At 30.6% G+C, this 20,987-nt stretch overlaps 1 protein-coding gene across 5 annotated transcripts in view; it reads right to left on the bottom strand.

Moving 5' to 3' along the window:
* LOC106678972 (uncharacterized protein PF3D7_1120000) overlaps nucleotides 1–20,987 on the bottom strand; it is a 148,735-nt gene that overhangs the window by 47,244 nt on the left and 80,504 nt on the right. For all 5 annotated transcript variants that reach the window (XR_010842928.1, XR_010842929.1, XM_067045533.1 and 2 more), the window contains one exon: nucleotides 2,346–2,561. Coding sequence is in view for 3 of the 5 variants with exons in the window: in XM_067045533.1 (XP_066901634.1) it covers nucleotides 2,346–2,553 (208 nt within the window). In the remaining 2 variants the exon portion in view is untranslated. The remainder of the gene's footprint in view (nucleotides 1–2,345; nucleotides 2,562–20,987) is intronic.

Raw genomic sequence — 20,987 nt, 5'->3', positions numbered from 1 at the left:
TATATATATTAATGAATGATCGAAAATCAACCCGTTTTTTCCACCTTCGGATATTCACAAGCAACAATTAATGACGATCTAGTTCCATTAAAAATACTATTTACATTATTTCAGAATAACTCTAGACAAAAGCCTTACCTGAAACATACAAAATAAAAAATACAAGAACTTATAAGACGATACTAGGTATAAAAAATTTTCATTTTCTTTGCTACACATCAAATTCAAGCGGCTTATCTCTTAAGTGACTTAACTCCATAATGGCATCTGTCTCAAATTACGGACAGATGTTTTTAACAAAACATATGCTCATAACAGCAAAATCCAAAGTATTTCGGAAAATTGGAAAACACACCCTTATTTCAGATCACGCCATTAATCATAAGATATATCTACAAACTGTAGAATCTTACATACTTTCATAGAAGTAAATAGATTTAAAAAGTTAATTAATACGAATCGTCATTTTTATTAACAAATAATTGTGGAAGTAAATGTGTAATTAAATAAATGTCTCGCAATTTATTTATTTTTTTATCTGATTGACTTTATAGCCATATTAGGGTTTTTTATTGTGAATTGATACATTTATCACATTCAAGACGGACGATTGAATTAGAGAAGGTGGGGTTTGAGTAAATTTACATAAAGCATTCAATTGCAGATGAAGCTTCCCTATTGCCTTAACTCGTCCCAATTTAATTTAAACTAGTCAGCAAATAATGGCTAGAATTCTGTATAGATTTTGTGTTTAATTGAATTCATATAATTATATAATGGAATCCATCCAGGCTATTATGAAACGTTTCTGTTTTACAATTTAGTACTTTTATAGATTACAAAATTTATTTATAGTAATTTAGTGGTTATCTATTACTATGTAATTTAGAAATGTACCACCAAAATCAGTTGGAACAAACATTTTTATCTATATTTGTTTAATGCTGTATCCATTGTAGCTGTTATAAATATTATTTGCTTGAATTATAAATCGTTTCACGATAAATTGCATTGACCAAACAATTAATAAAATTGTGGCCTCAGTTTACCTAATCTTTCTAACACGACTAAGAAGGCTCAGAAAAAATAGAACGAGAGATCTCACATAGCACTTCAAATTGAATAATGATTTTTTCTTCTTTCTCTTTCTTCATAACCCCTATTTATGAATTTCATTTATGGTTTTAGCATGAATATATATTCTGGTCCTGCACTGTTTCCTTTTTCTGTAGTCGCCATTTTACCAATAGTAGTAGTTCTTTGTATTTTATAATGTGCTGGGGCACCCATTAGTTTTAAAATTTAAACCAAAAAATGAAACTTAGTCCATATCTTTCATAAACAAATGATTCTAAAGTATGTAACAAAATGGTATGCTGCCACTCTCGAATGGTGGGTAGATTTATACGATAGAGATTGAAATTTGTGAAGAATGCTTCGATACGATACCAACGATATATTAAAGACCGCACTCCAGAGTACTTTAAGGTCCATTTTCACGTAAAAGATATCTGCCGTGCAAGAAATATCGCAAAAATATAAAAGTATGATAGTACTTGTCTACACGCTGATAGTGAATTTAACCTTACTAACAATTCAACTATGTGAAAGAATGATAAAGACTGATGATTAAATAAAGCAAACAAGAACTTTATGTTTCCTATTCTTTTAATCTAATACATAACATTAGAGTTATGATATTATAATTTGCGACAGTTCACTATTTAGGCATCTACTTGTAGTTATTGCAAATGCGCAGATAGTTAATTGTACTACCAACTATCAATTAAATTGAAATAGAATTACAATACTTTCACAAAAGCAAATTTATAATTTTTATGATGTTAGTAGCTACAACAGCTATATTTATCATTAACACCGTCAGTGAAGCCTATCGCAGCCACTATAATCGTGTAAACTGGCATTTGCTTTGCTATAAAGTCCTGCTATCAAAATTTTCTTGATAGTTCGTAGTAATACCTGTTTATTCTCGATGAACTTTCACAGCAGAAATTTAACATGTGAAATGTCAGTTCTAGCAATCAACTTTCGGTCCTTCCTTTTAGCAATTGCATTGATGTTGAACTGTCTTAGTATTGTTATTTCCTTGGATAAGTCAATGTAAGGTTGAGGAAACCCTGAGTTGATTGTTCAGATAAAATTGTTAGGGAGTACTGAAGGGAACAAGTAATATGACTTAGTGTTAAACTTCGGAACTGACGACCAAGCGAAGGATGTCGACTCTTCCGAACTAGTAGTACTGAATATTTAAACAACCTCGTATCTTTAATGAGGGTAAAGCTGTTTTAATAATGCTACCTTTTTAGGGGTTAACTCGTACTCACCACCAAAGAGCTCCCTCTCCGGGCTGCTGTCCTCATGGTGCGATGAGGAGGAAGCCCTGGAGATGTCGATCCGGGGGGTGACCCCACCCCTGGCGCCGGGCACCTCCAGCTTGGCCCTGTCTTCGGGGCTGTCGTCGCTGAGGTCCTCGACTGAGGCGAACGGCGCCGCTCCTTTCTTCGTCTTCTGTTGGCTCTCCTTCTTGTCCATTCCAGGCCCTGCAAATGACAACATTCATACAAATGAATTGCTAAATAGTTAATAATATCTGTTGTAAGAGCTTCTTATGTACATTGTTTGGATTACATAAGGTAGAAAGGAGAGGAAGGAATTATACGCATCTATGGAATGCGTAGTTGCAGTGAACTATGTATCTCTAAATATTTGATCAAACACCATAGCATATTTTCTTATCTTTACTAGAGCGGAATCGGAGTATATTTTTCTCTTCAGTGTGTTGTTACTGAACGCATGTGGTACTTGCCATTTTTGTATAGAAACCACGTGTTAGAACACATTTTGAACAATTTATACCCGGATGTTAAACGAAAGAGTATTAGTATTGGATAGAGAATGAAATCATTTGACAGGAACAAGTTTACTTGCTGCTTGCGTATGTTGGATATTCATTAAAAATACAATCAAATACGACAAGCACTTAGTATCAAAAAGTGGAGCTCATTGCAGCAGAGTATCAGGATTAAGTGACCACAAAATACTTCGCTATACCTTTGGTTAAGTTTTTAATACTTATTTTTAACCGTTTTTTAATATCCTGAAATCTATTGCTAAGGGGAACCGGTCATGTTTGCAATTAATTATCCACATAACTCCCTTCAGAATTCGTGCATAGTTACATTATACATAGGAAAAAATGTTCTGTACCTTGTATAGAGCACTGTATCACATTTCCTTAGATTCACTGAAAAGCAGTTTGAACATATGTTTCTTTTCAAATAAAAGTATACTTACTGTTTTCATTTTGAGTCATGTAACTTACTTTACAACTGGTCTAGGAGACAAACCTCTGGGTTAAAGCAAAATCAGTCAAATAAAAGTGTCTAATGCCAAATTGGTAAAAGGAGGTGTTTTTACCCCTCCCCCCTCCTCAACCGATGTATAGATATTATTGAGCTATATTAAGTTCTTAATTATTAATTACTAATACTAAATGCACTATAAACTGTATTCTTTAAAAAAAGGCTTTCCTGGAGGTCACTAGGCAATACCAGGAGGTTTATTAAAGACGTTTGATTCGACATTACTGATTTAATAATATTGATGTAAATTATAATTCTTGGTCAATTTTCAAACGAGAAATGAAGAAAATAAGTGTCAATTTTTTTTTTTTTTTAAATGAGGCAGTATAAAAAAGGTCCAATCTGTTTTATGACCATATTGAAATACAAACAAGAGAACTGGTTAAAACGACACTGTATCTTAATAAAATACGAACTAATACAATTAGTCTTTTGGTTTGAATCAGGTACAATTTTAGCGGTTTGTACAATGCTAATTTTTTGCCTACATGAAAGGTCAAATTATGAAGCAAAAATATTAGAGCTAGTTCTTTTTGATTTGTGTATTTTTTAGCAGTTACTATATTAAAGCAAATTATTTATTTTTTTCATAAACCTAATAGATTATACACACGCTATTTGTGAGAAGGTTGTTGGAGCTGCCAAGAACAAAAGATAATGTTGTAAATTATTTTATTAGTGCCAACGGTTTATCAAGAATTTCAGGCCTGCATCAGATCTAAGAATAAGAAATAAGATATCGACCATAATGAATAATTGGAAATACAGAATAAATAGAAAATTAGAAAATGATAGTAAATATAGATACATAAATAGTATAAGAAGAAAATGTATACTGTAAATATTATAAGAATTTAAAAGCAGTGTGAGAATAAGTAATATAAATATTAGGAAAAAGGGAAGAAAAAGAAAATAGTATAGCTACGAAGTGAATATAAACGTGCCCCATTACTTGAGCTTGTAACCTGCGCCTGTTATGCATATTTTTCATATATTTACTTTTTTTGTATTTATTTTTACTCCCTTTCTCCATTTTCTACTCCTTTCATCCTTACCCACGTTAAGTTATTTTCAACAGATTTAACTATTTTCTTTTGTACTACTTAATCCTTTTGGATTTTACAACTTTATATTTAACTTCTTTTGTTTTTTTATACCTTATTATACCTCTTATTCTCGTTACAACCATATTCTTCGGTGTACACTGCAGAACTCTTTGGAATCAATCGCGCATTTTGCAATATTCCTCTAATACAGACTACCCCGGTCGTCTGTTCTGACTCGGAATCTGCCCTCAAATCTTTACAAGATTCATTTACAACACAACCATTAATGATAGAGGGTCTTATTTTTATGGCTGCCAGGTCATTGTGAGATCACTGGGAAAGAAAAGGCAGACTCGCAGGCCAGACTAGCTATAAAGACAGGTCAAGTCGTAACATCATCAATATGCAAAAATATTATTTTATGGATAAAAGAAATTGGATGGCAAGAGTGACAAGATGAGTGGTTCACCATGAGAGACAAGTTAAGAATGGTCCAACAGACAGTGAAACGTCCAACCAGAAACTTGAATTTGCTACGGAGAGAAGAAGACAGGCCATACTCGACTCACTCACGGTCATCTCATGAAAAAAGAATATGCACCGATGTGTCGCTACTGCGGAAACGATCACGTTAGGCTCATTCTCACTTAATGTATTGCACTTGAATCACACCAACTCTCTTCACATTTACAGGACATGTTGAGAGATGATCCTACAACAACAACCACAAAACTCTTTCTCTTTTTAAAAATAATTAATATCTATTATCAAATCTAGTTGAACTCTAATTCCAGCATGTATAAAAGGATGCATAATTTAATACAGCAATTTACTAACTACGTAAATTTTAATTGCAGCTTTGTAAAATGTAAATTGTAACTGTAAGTATGTAATTGTAATTGTGAATATGTAATTATTAATTTGTAACTTTATCACTTTTTAATTGTATTTGTAAATTTGTAACTTTCTCACTTTGTAGCCGTAATTGTAATTATAATTTGGAACTATCTCACTTTATAATTGTAATTGTAAATTTGTAACTTTATCACTTTTTAATTGTAATTGTAAATTTGTAACTTTCTCACTTTGTAATTGTAAATTTGTAACTGTCTCAATTTGTAATTCTAATTGTAAATTTGTAACTTTCTCACTTTTTGTAACTTTCTCACTTTATAATTGTAAATTTGTAACTTTCTCACTTTGTAATTGTAATTGTAAATTTGTAACTTTCTCACTTTGTAATTGTAATTGTAAATTTGTAACTTTCTCACTTTGTAATTGTAACTTTCTGATCATTTCAATTGCAATCTACTAACTCTGTAAATTCAGTGTAAATGGCTCTAGTGGTCGAAACGCTTAAATAAATTCTGTTTTTTTTTACAAATATATATTATTAATTATATATTCGTCTTCTTCCTAACTTTTTTATTAGTTTACTTTTATATAATTTTCAATCCATAAATACATTTACGTGCTGGATTTTCATACGTATATTATTTTATTTTTCTTTCTTCTTTCATAATTGAAATATTAATTGTTCTCATACTGCTTTTATCTTCCGATAATACTTACTCTATACATTTTCTTTCAATACTAGTTATGCATCTATATTGTCTATCATTTTCTAGTTATTCTCTGTTTCCTATTATTCATTATGATTATTATCTTGTAATTTTTCTTAGCCCTGACGAATATTTGGCAATAATGAAATTAGTTTTTACTTACTTGGGTTCTTTATTAACCGCACCTCATATAATATCCACAGTTAACAGTTAATACATGATTAAGCTATATGCTATGTCGCTTTCATTTTAAGGGTATCATGGAGATTCTGTTCAATGAATTTCAACTTTAGGATTTATATATATACTTTTATTTTAATTAAACGATTGTAAAGTTTTTTCGAGCTAGACTAATCCAATTTCTTGGAATATAATATCAAATCTCACACCTGTTTCCATCTTATTATCTTATTTATTTAAAGATCAATAAGTGTTTAGATAAAAATAAAATTTACTAGTAAAGAATAATAAAATTGTCTCAATAAAGAACGCTAAAGGCACCAACCCTGTTAATAGATACCATATCTAAAGATCTTTGAGAAAATAAATTGGTGAAGCGATGACTGGCCTGGAACAGATAGGTAGATAGCCCTACCTCTTCGATCGCCCACAATGCCACCTCTCCTTATCACTATATATTTCAAACTTGTCGTCTCTACTGCCTTTATCAACAAAGGACTTTCTAGATATACTTTCCTTCTGTATACATGATACGATTTACTTTTAATGTTTCTAAAAAAACTGAAAAATAATATAATATTGATAACATAATATTGATATAATATTATAATAATAATATTAATAACATAATATTGATCATACGGATGAAATAATCTTGATTGATACAAATATTAATCTAATCACCTTAGTTAAATTTTGAAACCACATATTTTAAATTCAACATTATACATTTATGAAACACCTTTACGAAATTTCTATTTTAATACGTATATTGATATTTTCTTGTGACGTTTTGGCTCAATACCACACGTTGTAGCTATTTTCGAACCATAAGTTTTCATCATAGTCTCTAAAACACCTTATTCTGCATATAATTGAACAAGTATTTGTTAAATATCTTAATATTAATCAAGCAATTTTCTTTTTATAGTATTTTTCTTCCTGGCTAGTTAGCAACCGTCATTCATTTTTTTTATTAATTTCACAATAATAATATAATTCTTCCTTCCAATGTTTCGGACCGTCCGTCCAGCTTCAGGCATTTTATCTAAAAATAGGTGAAAGCTGATCTTCATTATCTATTAATTGTTATCAATTTGTTATATTTAAAATTTATTAATTTATTCGAAATACAGGCGAAAAAAATTGATATCATTTGTATCCTAAATAATTGTATCGAAAAAGTTTTAAAAAGTGGCCAATAAACAGTTAGTTTAAAGATATAAATGTAAAAAAAAAAATATTTTGAAAGGAAAAAACACAAGAATGAAGGAAAAATAACTATAGCAAAATGTGTGCAAAGTAATAAGAAAAAATGTAAGTATAAAGTAAACGATTTTGGACATTTTTTAGTAAAATTAGGGAAAATCCCTGATGATAGACGGACGGTCCGAAACGTCGAAAACAACAGTATATTATTGATGTGAAATTAATTTAAAATGTTTAAAATGAAGTAAGAACGTTGCTTATTAATTGCTAAAGAGCAATGGGGAGGACCATGAGAGGCATAAGCAGAAGCCAAAAGCTCAGTACCTTATCAATAAGGAAAGATACTGGGGTCACAGATGTAATCAGGCAAGTGAAAAAGATCAAATGGTAATGGGCTGGGTATCTAATGAGGAAAAACGAAGAAAACTTGTTCAAGAAACTAACAGAGTGGATCCTTGGATATGAAAAGGAACCGAGACAGACAAAGAAGAAGATGGGTTGAAGAGATAAAGAAGGTAGAAGGAACACTGTAGTCACGAGAAGCCAAAGACAGAAAATACTGGAAGATGAAGATAAGCGAACTCTCAGCGAACCGAAGTACGGATAGTCCCGGTTAAAGGCTTTAATGCAACTTAAAGAAAGGTAGACGTATATAAAGAAAAACAGTTGTAAATGTAAATATTGCTATTGTAAATATATTATATGTATATAAATAAAGAATATTATTATTATCAATACTATTACTAAACAAAAAATATTGAAAAAGTACTGTTCTAAATATGTTACATTTTTTTGAATAAATGACTCAACCGATTTCTAGTTTTCATATGTAAAATTATTTAAGCTCGCAGGTTCTCACCAAAATTTTGTAGCCTGCCTGAAACATCCGTTCATGAGTTCTCAACGAGTAAATTTCAGGGTTAAGTGTACTGGAGACGAAATGGTGATAATCAGGAATCAACAACATCCTCATAAGATAGACCACATACCACTGATTTGAGCCAGTGAAAATCAAATCAACGTTTTAAAAATTTTAAAAATTAGTGTCGATGAACATGGATTATACATAGAGATAATTAAATTAATATATCAGCAATAGTTATATAAATATTTCATTTGCTTTATTTTTATATATCAGTAAAATCTATCATACGAAAGAATATATTTTAGCTGTGAAACGCAACTTACAACTAACAATAGGTGTTGGTGTTCGATCTTCTATGTGTCTTCCTTTAAGTAACACGATCTGTCTTTAAGAAACATGAGAGGGTTCCGGCTTCATATTACCTTTTCGCTTTGTTTGTAACTCTCGCCTATCCATTTCTGACATACCCGGAGAGGGGAAGGAGATTATCCAACTTACTTTTTCCAACCAGAGAATGCCGAATTTTATTCCGTGCAGACACCACGAAATAAAAGTCAATCCGTTCTGGTCGGAAACGAACCTAAGGTGATGCATCAACACCCTCGGCTACTACTGCCATTAATTTTGAATAACAGTGGCATTATAGGAGATGCAGAAAAAAATTCATTGAGTCAATTTTCTGATAAAATTCATTTTATATCGGAATTGTGAATTATTTTCGGCAAAAAATCCTAAATTTGATCATATAAATCATTGATTTACAGAGCTTTGAAGTTTATTGTTTAATAAATTGTTGTTGTTTTTTAAATTTAGTTGATTAAGTATGATTTTTTAAAAATTGTATTAATATTATTTGTATTTCGAACTATTTATTTTTTTAAAAAATCGTATCTAGTGACATCTCTTTTTAACCTTCATGATGCCTCTAGAATTTCATTTAATTTAAATTTAATGATAAAGTTTTTTTAATTACGAGTACCACAGAGCCAGGTGTCGGTATACGGTTTGGTAGTATCAGGGTTATATTGGACCAATAATATTTTATAAAATATATTAGATATTTTCCAATAAACTCCCTTTTATGAAATCACGATTTTTTTTTTTTGTATTTTCGATTAGTGTAGCTTTATTTTCTACATCCGTTGGTCAAATTATTATGATTTGCCTTTAATATTATTAAACGAGCTCGGAAATCATTAACTGAAAGTAGCGACCTAGTTCTCAACAGAGCCAGGATATTGCTGTAAAAATAGGATCATTTATTTCTTAATCAATCGATTTTTTTTTCATTTAAGATTAAATCGTGTGAAGGAATAAAGCCTTAAAATAACCAAGGTCTAATTAATAAAAGATACACTTGAGACCCTAAGTATAATTTTGACATACAATTCGTTAACGGTAAAATGCTTATTTTATATTTGTACGAAATAAAATTTATGCTGTTTTGAAATCTAGTTTAATATTCTAGTAAAATTACTTTAGACCTTTTGAAAACTCTTGGATTAGATATGTTACGTTACATATTCCTTCTTTCTTTAATTGATTCCAAAATAAGAGAGTAATTTAAGTAATTACTTATTTTAGAATTATTTAATATATATAACACACTTTCGGGTTTAAAATTTATTCAAAAGGTTATCCTTTTGTTAAGAAAATTAAAACCTTTTCTATGTTTTTCTTGCCATCATTTATGGCATCCTATACACTCGGTCCCACTCCCAATCTACGTAAGTTCATGGAATAGAAATGACATTCTTCAAGTATGTGACTGACTGTAAGTACACTGTTGCAGTATTGACATTTTGGCGGTTGTTGCTTATTGATCAGGTATGCATGAGTTAAATTCATATGACCTATTATTAATCTGGCTATAGCTACCTCCTTCCTGCGATTGGAACGGTTTGTCCATGGTTTAATCGTTTTTTAATAATTGTTAATTTGCTTGGCGGGCTTTCATTCCAACTGTTGAAGTGTTTAGCTCAAAATTATTGTTATACAAGCACAGATGAACACACTAAACACATTTGATAAAATAATTTTCAGGATCTTGAACCCGACTTGTTTCAAAACATTTATTGTGTCCAGTTTAATAATTTGAGCCAGCATTAATACAAATCGGCTGAGCCGTTCGCTCAATCTTCGGACAGATTATAATAAATACATAAACACCATATTTACCCTATTTGTAGACAGTATAATAAAATTATCAACGAAATCTATAAAAATTAATTTTCAAAATATTTTCTTAGTGACGATACCGTAGTAAGTTACTGAATGAACTTAATAACCCTTCATTCAATAATTAATGACCAAGCTCCAAAGAAAAAAGACCCTATGTTTGGTGTACAATGGTATCTTATTTAAGCTAATCTTAACCCAGTATTGCTCATGGAATATTATACAATGCCTTGAAGACTACTGGCTTAATGCAAAAGACGCTCGATCTGTCTATACAGTTTTTCTTTGAGTAGTATTCATATTTCTGTTTTAATGTTAGGCATGGAAGAGAACACAAAACATTTGATAAGTATCCAATGAAAGTCATGCCAACTATGAGGCTGTAGATCCTCGCCTTAGATTGAGGTTTGACCCTTGTCTAATTCGTGCACTCAACAACGGTTCATTTTTAGGTCTTAAAACACTCGGCTCAAAGCAAATTGATATCCGCACCAAAATCTTTAAAACCCATTTGTACTTCGACTGAAGTTTTTAAACCTCTCACATTTTTTTTAATGACTTTTTTTAAAAATTCTAATATATATTGAAAAGAAACCTGAAAAGGAAAGGGATCGACACTAGCGTTTTATATACATGTACACAATAAGATCTGCTAAAAAAAAAAAAAAATATTTTAGGACAATAAGGCACAGCGGCTGACAGAGAAGTTAATTTTTCTATATTGAGAGGGATGGAAAAATGTGTATTTCCTCAAAAATTTTGTATGATTTTTAAACAGCTCTTAAACAGAAAATAATCAAGATAAATTAAATTAAAGCACTCTTGAAAGAATTGCAGCTCATATAATTTAATTTTACTCATGTTTCGACCTAAAATTGCTTTCCTTCAATTCTCTTTATTTAAAAGGTTATTTTTGGTTTATAATATAATATAATTTATTGAATTGTATTTCTCGTTCAGTTGAATTTATTAAATATTTTCTCTTTAAAATTATATATTTATTTTCGAAATTACATGGTAAATGCACTTTCGTTTGATTAAAAAATATGGTGTCAATAGAATTGTTCATTGAAAAAAAAAGAATGTACTTTCTCTATTTGATAATAATAGCCGTATCATGGCAGTTTATTGAGAAAAAAGTATACATTGCTGATGGTCTGAAAAAAATATAATAAAATAAAAAAAGACGAATTCAACAATCCTATTTGTTTTAGACTTATCGGCTTTTTACTAGAATGGTTATCGATGCCAGGGTGAAGTGGAGTAAATGTAGAAGTCGTTTGAAAAATGGCGCTATTTGAGCAACTTGCCTAGAAAATCTTCTTTCTCTCTCATCTGATACATCTTATTACTAAAAGGGAGGAGGTTATCTCTTTCTACTGCTGTGTAAATAACCATATCAATTTTTTTCATTTTCATTTCAGTCATTGTCGATTTTTAAGCTAATTCAACTCCATCTTTCAATTTTAGGGCAATTATCGAAGTGGGTTGGAATAAAAAAAATTACAATATTAAGGATAAAAAAAGGGCACATTATAATTTATATTCATTTAAAACAGTATTTTTTTTACCGAGTTATTATTGATGTAAAACTCTTCACTTTTTTCCTTAGTTCGCGTTTACCCCAATGCTCCCTAATTAGTTTAACCTTCTTAAATGCGATAAGGACAATGTAAGGTTCTTTAAAGTATAAAGATATAATATATTTTTTATAAGAAAAAATTTTTTTCTACAACATATGCTCTCCTGAAAATGATTGGTTTTATCTTTTTTACAAAACACTGGCGATGTATATCATTAATTTAGTATTCGTCAGTCTGGATTCCGAACCTCTTGCTCTACTATTCAGCAATGTCATCGTGTGATAGACGTTGTCTGGTTGTTTGAAGTGTGGAATGTACAGAGAAGGAGTCATTTTCGATGTAGAACAGGCTTTTGATCGAGTCTGGCACCCAGGACTACTATACAAACTCCATAAATTCCTACCTCCTATATACTTTCTCACCGACAGATTATTCAACCACAATGGTTCCTATTCCTCCCTCTTATCTCAGTCCACTGGTGTTCCTCAGGGTAGTGTCTTCGGCCCCATCCTCTACACAGTCTATACAGCTGATGTCCCAACCAATTGTAACACTGACCTCACCACTTACGCTGATGGCACATGTGAGCTCGCAGTCAATAATAACCCTATAATTCCATCACAAATTCTTCAATTCCATATCGACAAACCCTCGACAAAATGGTACCGTAATTGGAGGATAAAAATAAATCCCATTAAATCACCTTACCCTTCGTCGTAAACCTACTGACTGCCCTGCAGTATCCTTTACTAATGTTGTTCTTACCCCTGTAGAAACGATCCGCTCGCTACCTTGGACTATATCTGGACAAACGACTATTACAGCACTTACTAGACAAACGGTCTAAACTTTCAATTCACTACAGAAATCTGATTTACATGAAAATTAAAAGGCCTATCTAGTATTCGGAGTTGAGCTTTAGGGCTCCACTAAACCTTCGAATTCCTCTCGTATTCATTTCTTACAATCCAAAATCCTCAATGCTTCTTACTTTTGTCACGAATAAAATTATCCATTAAGACCTTAATGTTCCATATGTAACCGATCTAGCCCGAACCAGATATCAATCCTTCCATTATAAACTCCCAAACCATCAAAACACTCTTCAAAACACCTTGCTTCCTCTTCTATTCCTGACAATCCTCCAAGGTGCCTGAAAAGAATATGGCCTCGAGACCTTCTAGTATATAAGTATGATTAGAGTGCTACCAATGGGTAGTCTCTCTACATGCCTGTATAACTTTATTTTGACCTAACATAAAATTTACTTATTGTGTTTTTATGTAAATACAGTTCTAAATTGCAATAACTAAATACAAAAAAAAAATTCTTAAGGGTAGTTTTTGGTGTCTAATCATGCTGAAAATAAAGATATACAAAAAATATTACCTTTCTTTGGAGGACATTAGTTTTTCATTTATGATTGCACTCAACGCGATTTCGCACTTGATTAAATTATTAACTTCTCGGCTAAGTTTAAGTCAAGTTTAGTTCATTCTGGGAGTAAGTGGGTGCTTATGATTTCTAAGTGGATACTTGATTATTTTAAGTGTTTTCCTGGTCCATTGCGGGATAACGGTGAAAACATGGATGGGACCACAGAAGGACTATCAAATACTTACAATCAAATGTAAATGCAATACTTTTTGCCCCACAATTATCTACTTGTAGTGAATAGTAGCCCAATAGCTCTTGACTAGTATAGGTGAAGTTAGCTAAAAACGGAGTCTTTAAAGCAAACAATAAATCAGAAATATTATAATAAAAAAAATAAATCTAATTAGGAGGGACAGAAGTAATGTTGAAATATTTTATGACGTCCCATTTGTTACAATTTTATGGCTGGAAACGTTTTTGGATTGTAGCTAAACTGAATTTTTTTTTGTTTAGAAACTTGGTTAAATCCGTCGATATGTCACTGTCCTGTCTTATCGAGGCCAACTTTGAGATTTTGTTGAAGGTTTTCTATCTAAAAAAGTTAGAAAACCAGTTATTCTATCGTAGGTCAAACTACTTCGCATTTAAAAAAATAATGATGATCCTTATTCCTGATATCCTTGATATCAAAAAATAAAATTTAAGTGCCCAGAGAATTGCCGTCACGTTCCTGTCTTTTTTTTTTTTTTGAGTTTCACGGTCAGAGCTGCAATTTACTTAACATTGCATAAACGACGCACAGTATATAATTTTGCTATTCTGAAAGAGATAAATAGGAAAAAATTACTAAAGGATTCCTAAGAATTCATTATTTAACCGACACTTCTGAAAATATTCAAACGAAAGAGTTAAAATCCTTGTGTTTTTTTAAATCCTTCCCTCAGTCCATTTATTTTTTTCACTTAAGGTACTACTTGTTGAGCTATTTCAAATTTCTTTATTTTTTTTAATCATTAATCACTTAAGATAAATATTAGTAGTAGTATGATTTCATTAAAATATCTATGATACTAGTGATTTCTAGGTTTGTTCACGTTTATGTTTTTTCTTCATCATAATAAAATTAGGAAAAAGTTAACTTTTTTATATTGTAAAATTGTTTCATGAACGAGGTTGGAACGTATTTAGAAACGTTAATTAGAGACTACAACAAAAAATTGTATACGTTTTTGTCCTTTTGACCAAAAATATTAATTTGTACTAGTCCGCTTCAGTTTGTATGACGTATAGAGAAAAAGTTAAAGAGGTATAAAAATAAATTTTAAATGGATAATATAGAGAGAAGTAATACTCAAAGTACAAATTAAGAGATATGAGGTTCCTCTTAGAGCTCTACTCTGATCATTAGATATTTTCAAGAAAAAAATAAGACAAATGAAGTTCAAACCTTAAATAATCCATAGTTGAAGGAGATTTTTTTCTTACTAGCCTAGAACAACACTATAATTTTTAATTTTTTTTTCAATAAGTGTTTTCATTGTGAATTTCAAATTAATTTGGATGAATTAGAATATTTTGTATGAGTTAAAAATTTAATTTTAATTTAATGTGGTACAACATGTCTAGTACAGTTTACCAAGTTTCATCCTAAGGGAGATAAGTGATTGAATAATCTGTCAGATGATCGGTAGTTTTCAAAGTTAAGGAACAACTCCAAAAGGAGGTTCTAGAAGTTGCTGACTTGGAAAAATTCAAGAATTGTTTTTCTGTAATTAAATAGGCTCTTAACTTCATCAGATTCTGTCATTGCAGATATGAGAAAAACAGGAAGTGACACAAGTCAAACACATTCCCCTCAGTTATATAGTCTTATAAAATCCCTAAAACTGAGAAGAGAGTTATAACACGTCCAATTATATCAGCTCGGAGCTGACAGTGAATTCTCACAAAGTTATTTATAATTAAGTTTTATAAGAGTCACCTCGATCGTCGCCTTACCTGGAACCACAATATCTACATCAAACTCATACCTACGCAAGGTTAGCTAAAACCTTTGTTAATTAAACCTTGGTTTAATATGCTATATTAAATATAAAATCCAAATTCAAATCAGTAACAGGCATTCTTATTTTTGAAATAATTTTCAAGCCATGTGGCTGTGAAGTCTGGGAAGCGGCATGTTTTACGAATAAGAAAATATTACAATCTTTTCAAAATAAAGTCTTAAGAATTGCAGTGAGTCCTCTTTGCTTTGTAAGAACAGCAAATTGTATTGGGAGTTACAAATAGAGACAATAGGTAATCCTATAATCAAAAAAAGGTTCATGAAGTTCCACTCCCAGTTGCCTACAGTTAAAGGAGCAATGACCTACAACCTGGGAAACCCAACCATGACCCGAAGACTGCAGCCCAGGCTTCTGAATCCTGTTACAAATTCTATATTTATCAGTTCTGTTATTGTCACTCTAAAATTTTATTTTATCATAATTTCTTTTTTTTCTCTTCATCTTTTTTCTTAAATTCACTTTCATTTTTTTTTCCATTAGAAGTCAATTATTTATTTTTATAAATCCATAAATGTCAATTAAGAATTATTATTTTATCTTAATTTGTTTGTTTTATTTATAACATTCTATATAGTTGGGGTGTCTTTTGTATAAGAATATACCCCCATAATCAATTGTTAAAAAAAAAAAGTACCTCTTACATTAAACATATCGGCCTGGTAGGCCTTACATGTTTAATGTAATCTGTAAAATGTGATCTGGTATTAAATAAATAAATTAAAAAAAAAAGTTTTACAAAAATTTAATTTCTCGTTATTTTAGAGTTTTAGTAATGTGTTTAGTTTTGTATTTTGTTTTATTTTTTGCTTAACTGGAACATTCTTTATTCTAATGATAGTTAATATTATCTTATTATTGTGATGAATTGATACAAGCTAATGAAAAAGTTTTTTTTATAACATTGTGTTTTAATTATTTAAACGAAAAATACTTTTCTCAATTAGTTTTTAATACTTATTATTTATAATATATTTTATTTTGGCCAACTGAATCACGAAAACTATATTAAACACGCATTTTAAAAAGGTCAGGTATTTTAGTCCTTTCACTATGGTGACACTGTGCATCAGAATGAATGTGAATAAGCAAACAAAGTCCAACAGTCTCCTGACCCTATAGCTTGCTTAAGTTAGTTTAAACAAACAAAAAATTCACTTATTACTCAAAACTGGTATTTATTCGATTACAATATTTGGGAAAGGGTTTGAACAGAATAGATTATTTTAGAAAAACCATATTTCAACATCTTCCAATCTTTTTCTGTATAATTGAGGACAAGTTCATTATTGATAGAGTATGATGTTTTGAAGTTAGTTACATGATTTTCTAGGAGGAATCGTATATTTACACAAGTATGGCGAATCCCAAAGAAGATTGTTCAGCCCATATGTTTGTAGGTACGTAGCTGGCATGGCTTAACCGTTTCCCAAGTTTGATGGCTCTGATTACTCCGTGGTATTCCGAAAATATTTTTAAACTTGAATTTAAAATACTACTGCGACATGGTCATCCAACTACTTTCTTTTATAATAATTTTCTTAATAAATAAAGTAGCTATTGTTAGGATGACTAATGAACTTCAATGGAAGTGTTCAATAAAGCGTGTCCAATTTTCCTGCTTTATTAAAGGACTTTTACATTCTTGAAAACATGAACTTAGAAATGGCCTTTCTTGTGAGAATGACCTAATTTATAATCATTGTTTAAGAAATTCTTTTTTGAATAATGAATTAAACAACCATCAGGTAATGTAGTTATTAAGTTTTCCACTAGATTAGTTAATTAAATAACATGGTACATATATATAGAGAGAAATACTTTATTTATCTATGATGCCTAAAAACATCAGGTTGCTATCTCACACAGCATACTTATCAATCCGTAATCGGACATATATAAATTACACACACATGGTATAATCAGAAAAAAAGAGATACAATAATAAGATATAATAAACAATTTTTTTCCCCTACAGTTTCCTTTTACAACCAATTTCGGTCTGTACAAAAAATACAAATGTTTCAATTCATTCCTATTTTTCTTTCTCATTTCTGCTCCTCCAGTTTCACCATTTCACAATTTTTTAATTCACCCGATCAACAAATTCGCTCTCCGGAATTCACTCTCCTAGATCCTCTTCAGTGACCCGCTAAACAAATTCAATATTAGACCGCACTGTGAGATCAGACCATCATTCATAGTCACAGCGGTAGAGCAGTTTACTAAAAACAAACAAATAGATACATTTTACGAGAATAAGACTAACACATAGATTAAAAGGAAAATATAATAAAAAACCGGTTACAGGAAACACTTGAATGGATAAATAAGTTTTAAAAAAACAAACAAAAAAAACAATAGTACTAATAAAATAAAATAATTTAATGAATAAATACGTTAAAACACACAAATAGAGAGGTCAACATATTCAAATAAATAAATAAAACAAAGAATAATCTCCGAGCTAATTCCCATGCAGGTGATGGTGTATGATCTCCAGGGAGTCCAAAATAATATTTTCCGCCAAGATCGCAATATCCCCAATGCTAACACCTAGGCCTTCTACATACTTAGAACTACATACTTATATATACTTAGAAAATAAATAACGTGTAGAAATGATGTCCCAAGAGAAATGACATCTAGGAAAGTATACTCTTGAGATTTATAGATGATTCAGATCAATAAAAGAATCTTGATGTAAAATGTTATAAGGAATGAAACTTACTTAAGATTCTATTTGTTTTGTTCTAGAGGTCTGTAATATAGAGGAAAGTGTCAGAAGCAATTATCTCCTTCGCGATCGATCCCACACACCATCCAAGTTATGACATTTTATTTCCACCGTCTTAGCAGGGAATGAGACTGATTTGAGCTGTAGCAATTTAGTTCCACGTGTTGCGCAATGGTATAAACTTACGCCTAACGTAAAGCGTGATAGTATAAACCTGCGCCTTCTTGTTCTTGGACGGGTGGATATTAATTCCGTTTATTTTTTATATATATTATGTTAAATTTCTTTTATATAATTACAATTTTTTTTCTCCAATAAAACCACTCTCTTTAGTAAATTTAGCGTTTTCCACGAAAAAAAGTAACCACTTTTTTGCCTTTTGGTAGCTACATATCAAAATGATTCTTCTAATTATTTTTTATTTATTTAATCATTTTTCTTTATTTGTAATAATTATACAATAATTACAACACATTAAATAGTTAAAGGTATCTTTTGTACTAGACTATAGCTTCCCATTACCAATTGTCAGAAGAGAAGCAAACTGTTATATCGAAAGGCATGCCTGGCCAATCATAAAGAAAAAAAATTGTATTAAATATATTTATATTTAATTTTCCTGTCTGATGATAATTAAACTCTTGATCTGATCACCGCCTTTGAGGAAGTGTTCCAGGTCGTCTACTATCCCGGTGAACGGTTCTAATTGGCTGATCACTTCATGGATGAACGCAGAGTTCTGCGTTCTCATCTTTAACAGTTCAATTTGTGTATTCTCGGTCGCCTTGGAAAGCTGAGCTTCGAGTTTCTGGCGTTCTGCTTCAAGTTTCTATCGCTCTACTGTTGATTAAGCCAGCTGGTATTCGAGTTGCTGGACTCGCAATATCACTAATCGCGTGACCGAAATTCGGAATTTAAAGGTCCCGGATTTCGGTACCTCTTACGATTAGACTGAAAGAGTAACGTAAAATAAAGAGGATTCGGACAGAGTAACGATACAAGAATACTTGAATAACTAACTTTATTATCAGAATCGTCTGGTATATATAGGAACTGAGTTTGTTGTCAAACTTAAAGATAACTAATTCTAGTAGTACAGTTTCTATTATTATTTACAGGATATATACTGCTAACTATATATATATATATATATATAGAGAGAGAGAGAAAGAATTCTTGTTAATATTGTATAATTAGAATTAGAAAAAGTGCTTTTAGCTTAGTACTATCCAAATACTATATATATATATACTCAACCTTCATTTTGTTTATGTGAATATTACTTAATTAAAATAAATGCTCATCCCATATCTAATATTCAGTGTAGTTGGAATTTCAAATTAATTCATTCCTGGAAGTTTAATTATATTAGTTTTATTATAATTATGTAGGATTTTCAATTAATATATTTTAGAAATTAAATTAAATTGAAAATAACTTTTTTATATGAAATTATATAATTAAATCTCAATTTATCAAGTGTTGGTTTCATTCAGTACTAAATTGATATTATAAATATAATATAGATTTTAAAATTAATATTTCCTTTTAGAAGATGGAAATTAGAAATGTGAGAAACATTGTTCAAATTCTTATAATAAAGGAAGGGAGTTTAAAAGGATTAATAATTTCTTTCAAAAATATATTAATTGAAATAATGTATTCAGTATAATGACCCAAATTTGCATAAAAACTTTGAACTAGTTATAGAAAAAATAGATAGCAATATTTTGAGACTTTTAAAATAAACCACGTCAGTGTTTATGTGTATATTTTTTATAATTTAGGTGATTACCTCATATTATTTTTATGTACAATGGTATGTTTACTGTTAAACTTGTTCACATGTCCTCATTTGTAGTGTAGTACCATGTTTCATTTTTGTGTTTATTGTTTTTTTTTCTTGTTTTTTTTGCGAATGAAACGGGTGATACCAGAAGATAAATTGACCTATCAGCTTTATATTGGTCCCTATAGACCAAATAGACCAAGTTGCGCGAGATTGCTGTACTCATGTATTGGAACGATCTTTGGATCTATCAATGTTCTTATCTATGCCGATGACCTGGCATCATCGGAAGAAGTCACGCTACGGTGGAAGTGGCGTTCATTGCCCTGGGGATAGCATCAAAAAGATATTACCTTATTTTCAGCTTCTAGAAGACCAAATACTTGGTATCGTGACAAAAGTATTAAAGGGATGAAGGCAAAGTTACTCTTACGCTATTGAGATTGTAAACAAATTCATGCATCTTGAATTGGACAGTGACTTTTCATTCAAGTTAAAGAGAAGAAATCTTTCGGCAAACAGAACTTATTTGAGGTTAAGGAAGCACATGCCTATTGCTATTTTAGTTCGTCTAAGAGTGTAGTTGTTTCAGAAGGTGCTTATGCAGCATTAAACACCAAAGATGAAGAATAAATCCTAATATTCTCTGAAGAAAACAAATCTCAGTAGAATTTGATAGAAGATGGGTATAAGAAACTTTATATTCTCTGAGGTTAATGTGTTTATTTACACAAATATCACCAACTTTTTTTTTTTTTTTTGTGATGAAATAAAATTCTTTTGAAATTTTTATTAAATTATAAATAAATACGAGCCGATAGTTCCAATTTCATTTTTCCACTGATACCTATTTCATTTCGTAACCATTTAGAAAATTTAAAAAATAAGATATTTAAACAACATTTTGTGATACAGAATCGACTCTCAGATTTATTTAATTGAAAAGACAGGTTTAGAGAAATTTTTCGCTAATAAATCCAGCTTTGAGAAATAGCTTTAGGACTATTTTGTGTCA

This window comes from Halyomorpha halys, unplaced genomic scaffold (assembly GCF_000696795.3).
Source record: "Halyomorpha halys isolate HHAL.00 unplaced genomic scaffold, Hhal_1.1 Scaffold170.1, whole genome shotgun sequence".
Taxonomy (NCBI): domain Eukaryota; kingdom Metazoa; phylum Arthropoda; class Insecta; order Hemiptera; family Pentatomidae; genus Halyomorpha; species Halyomorpha halys.
This window is presented reverse-complemented; position numbering and strand designations above follow the sequence as displayed.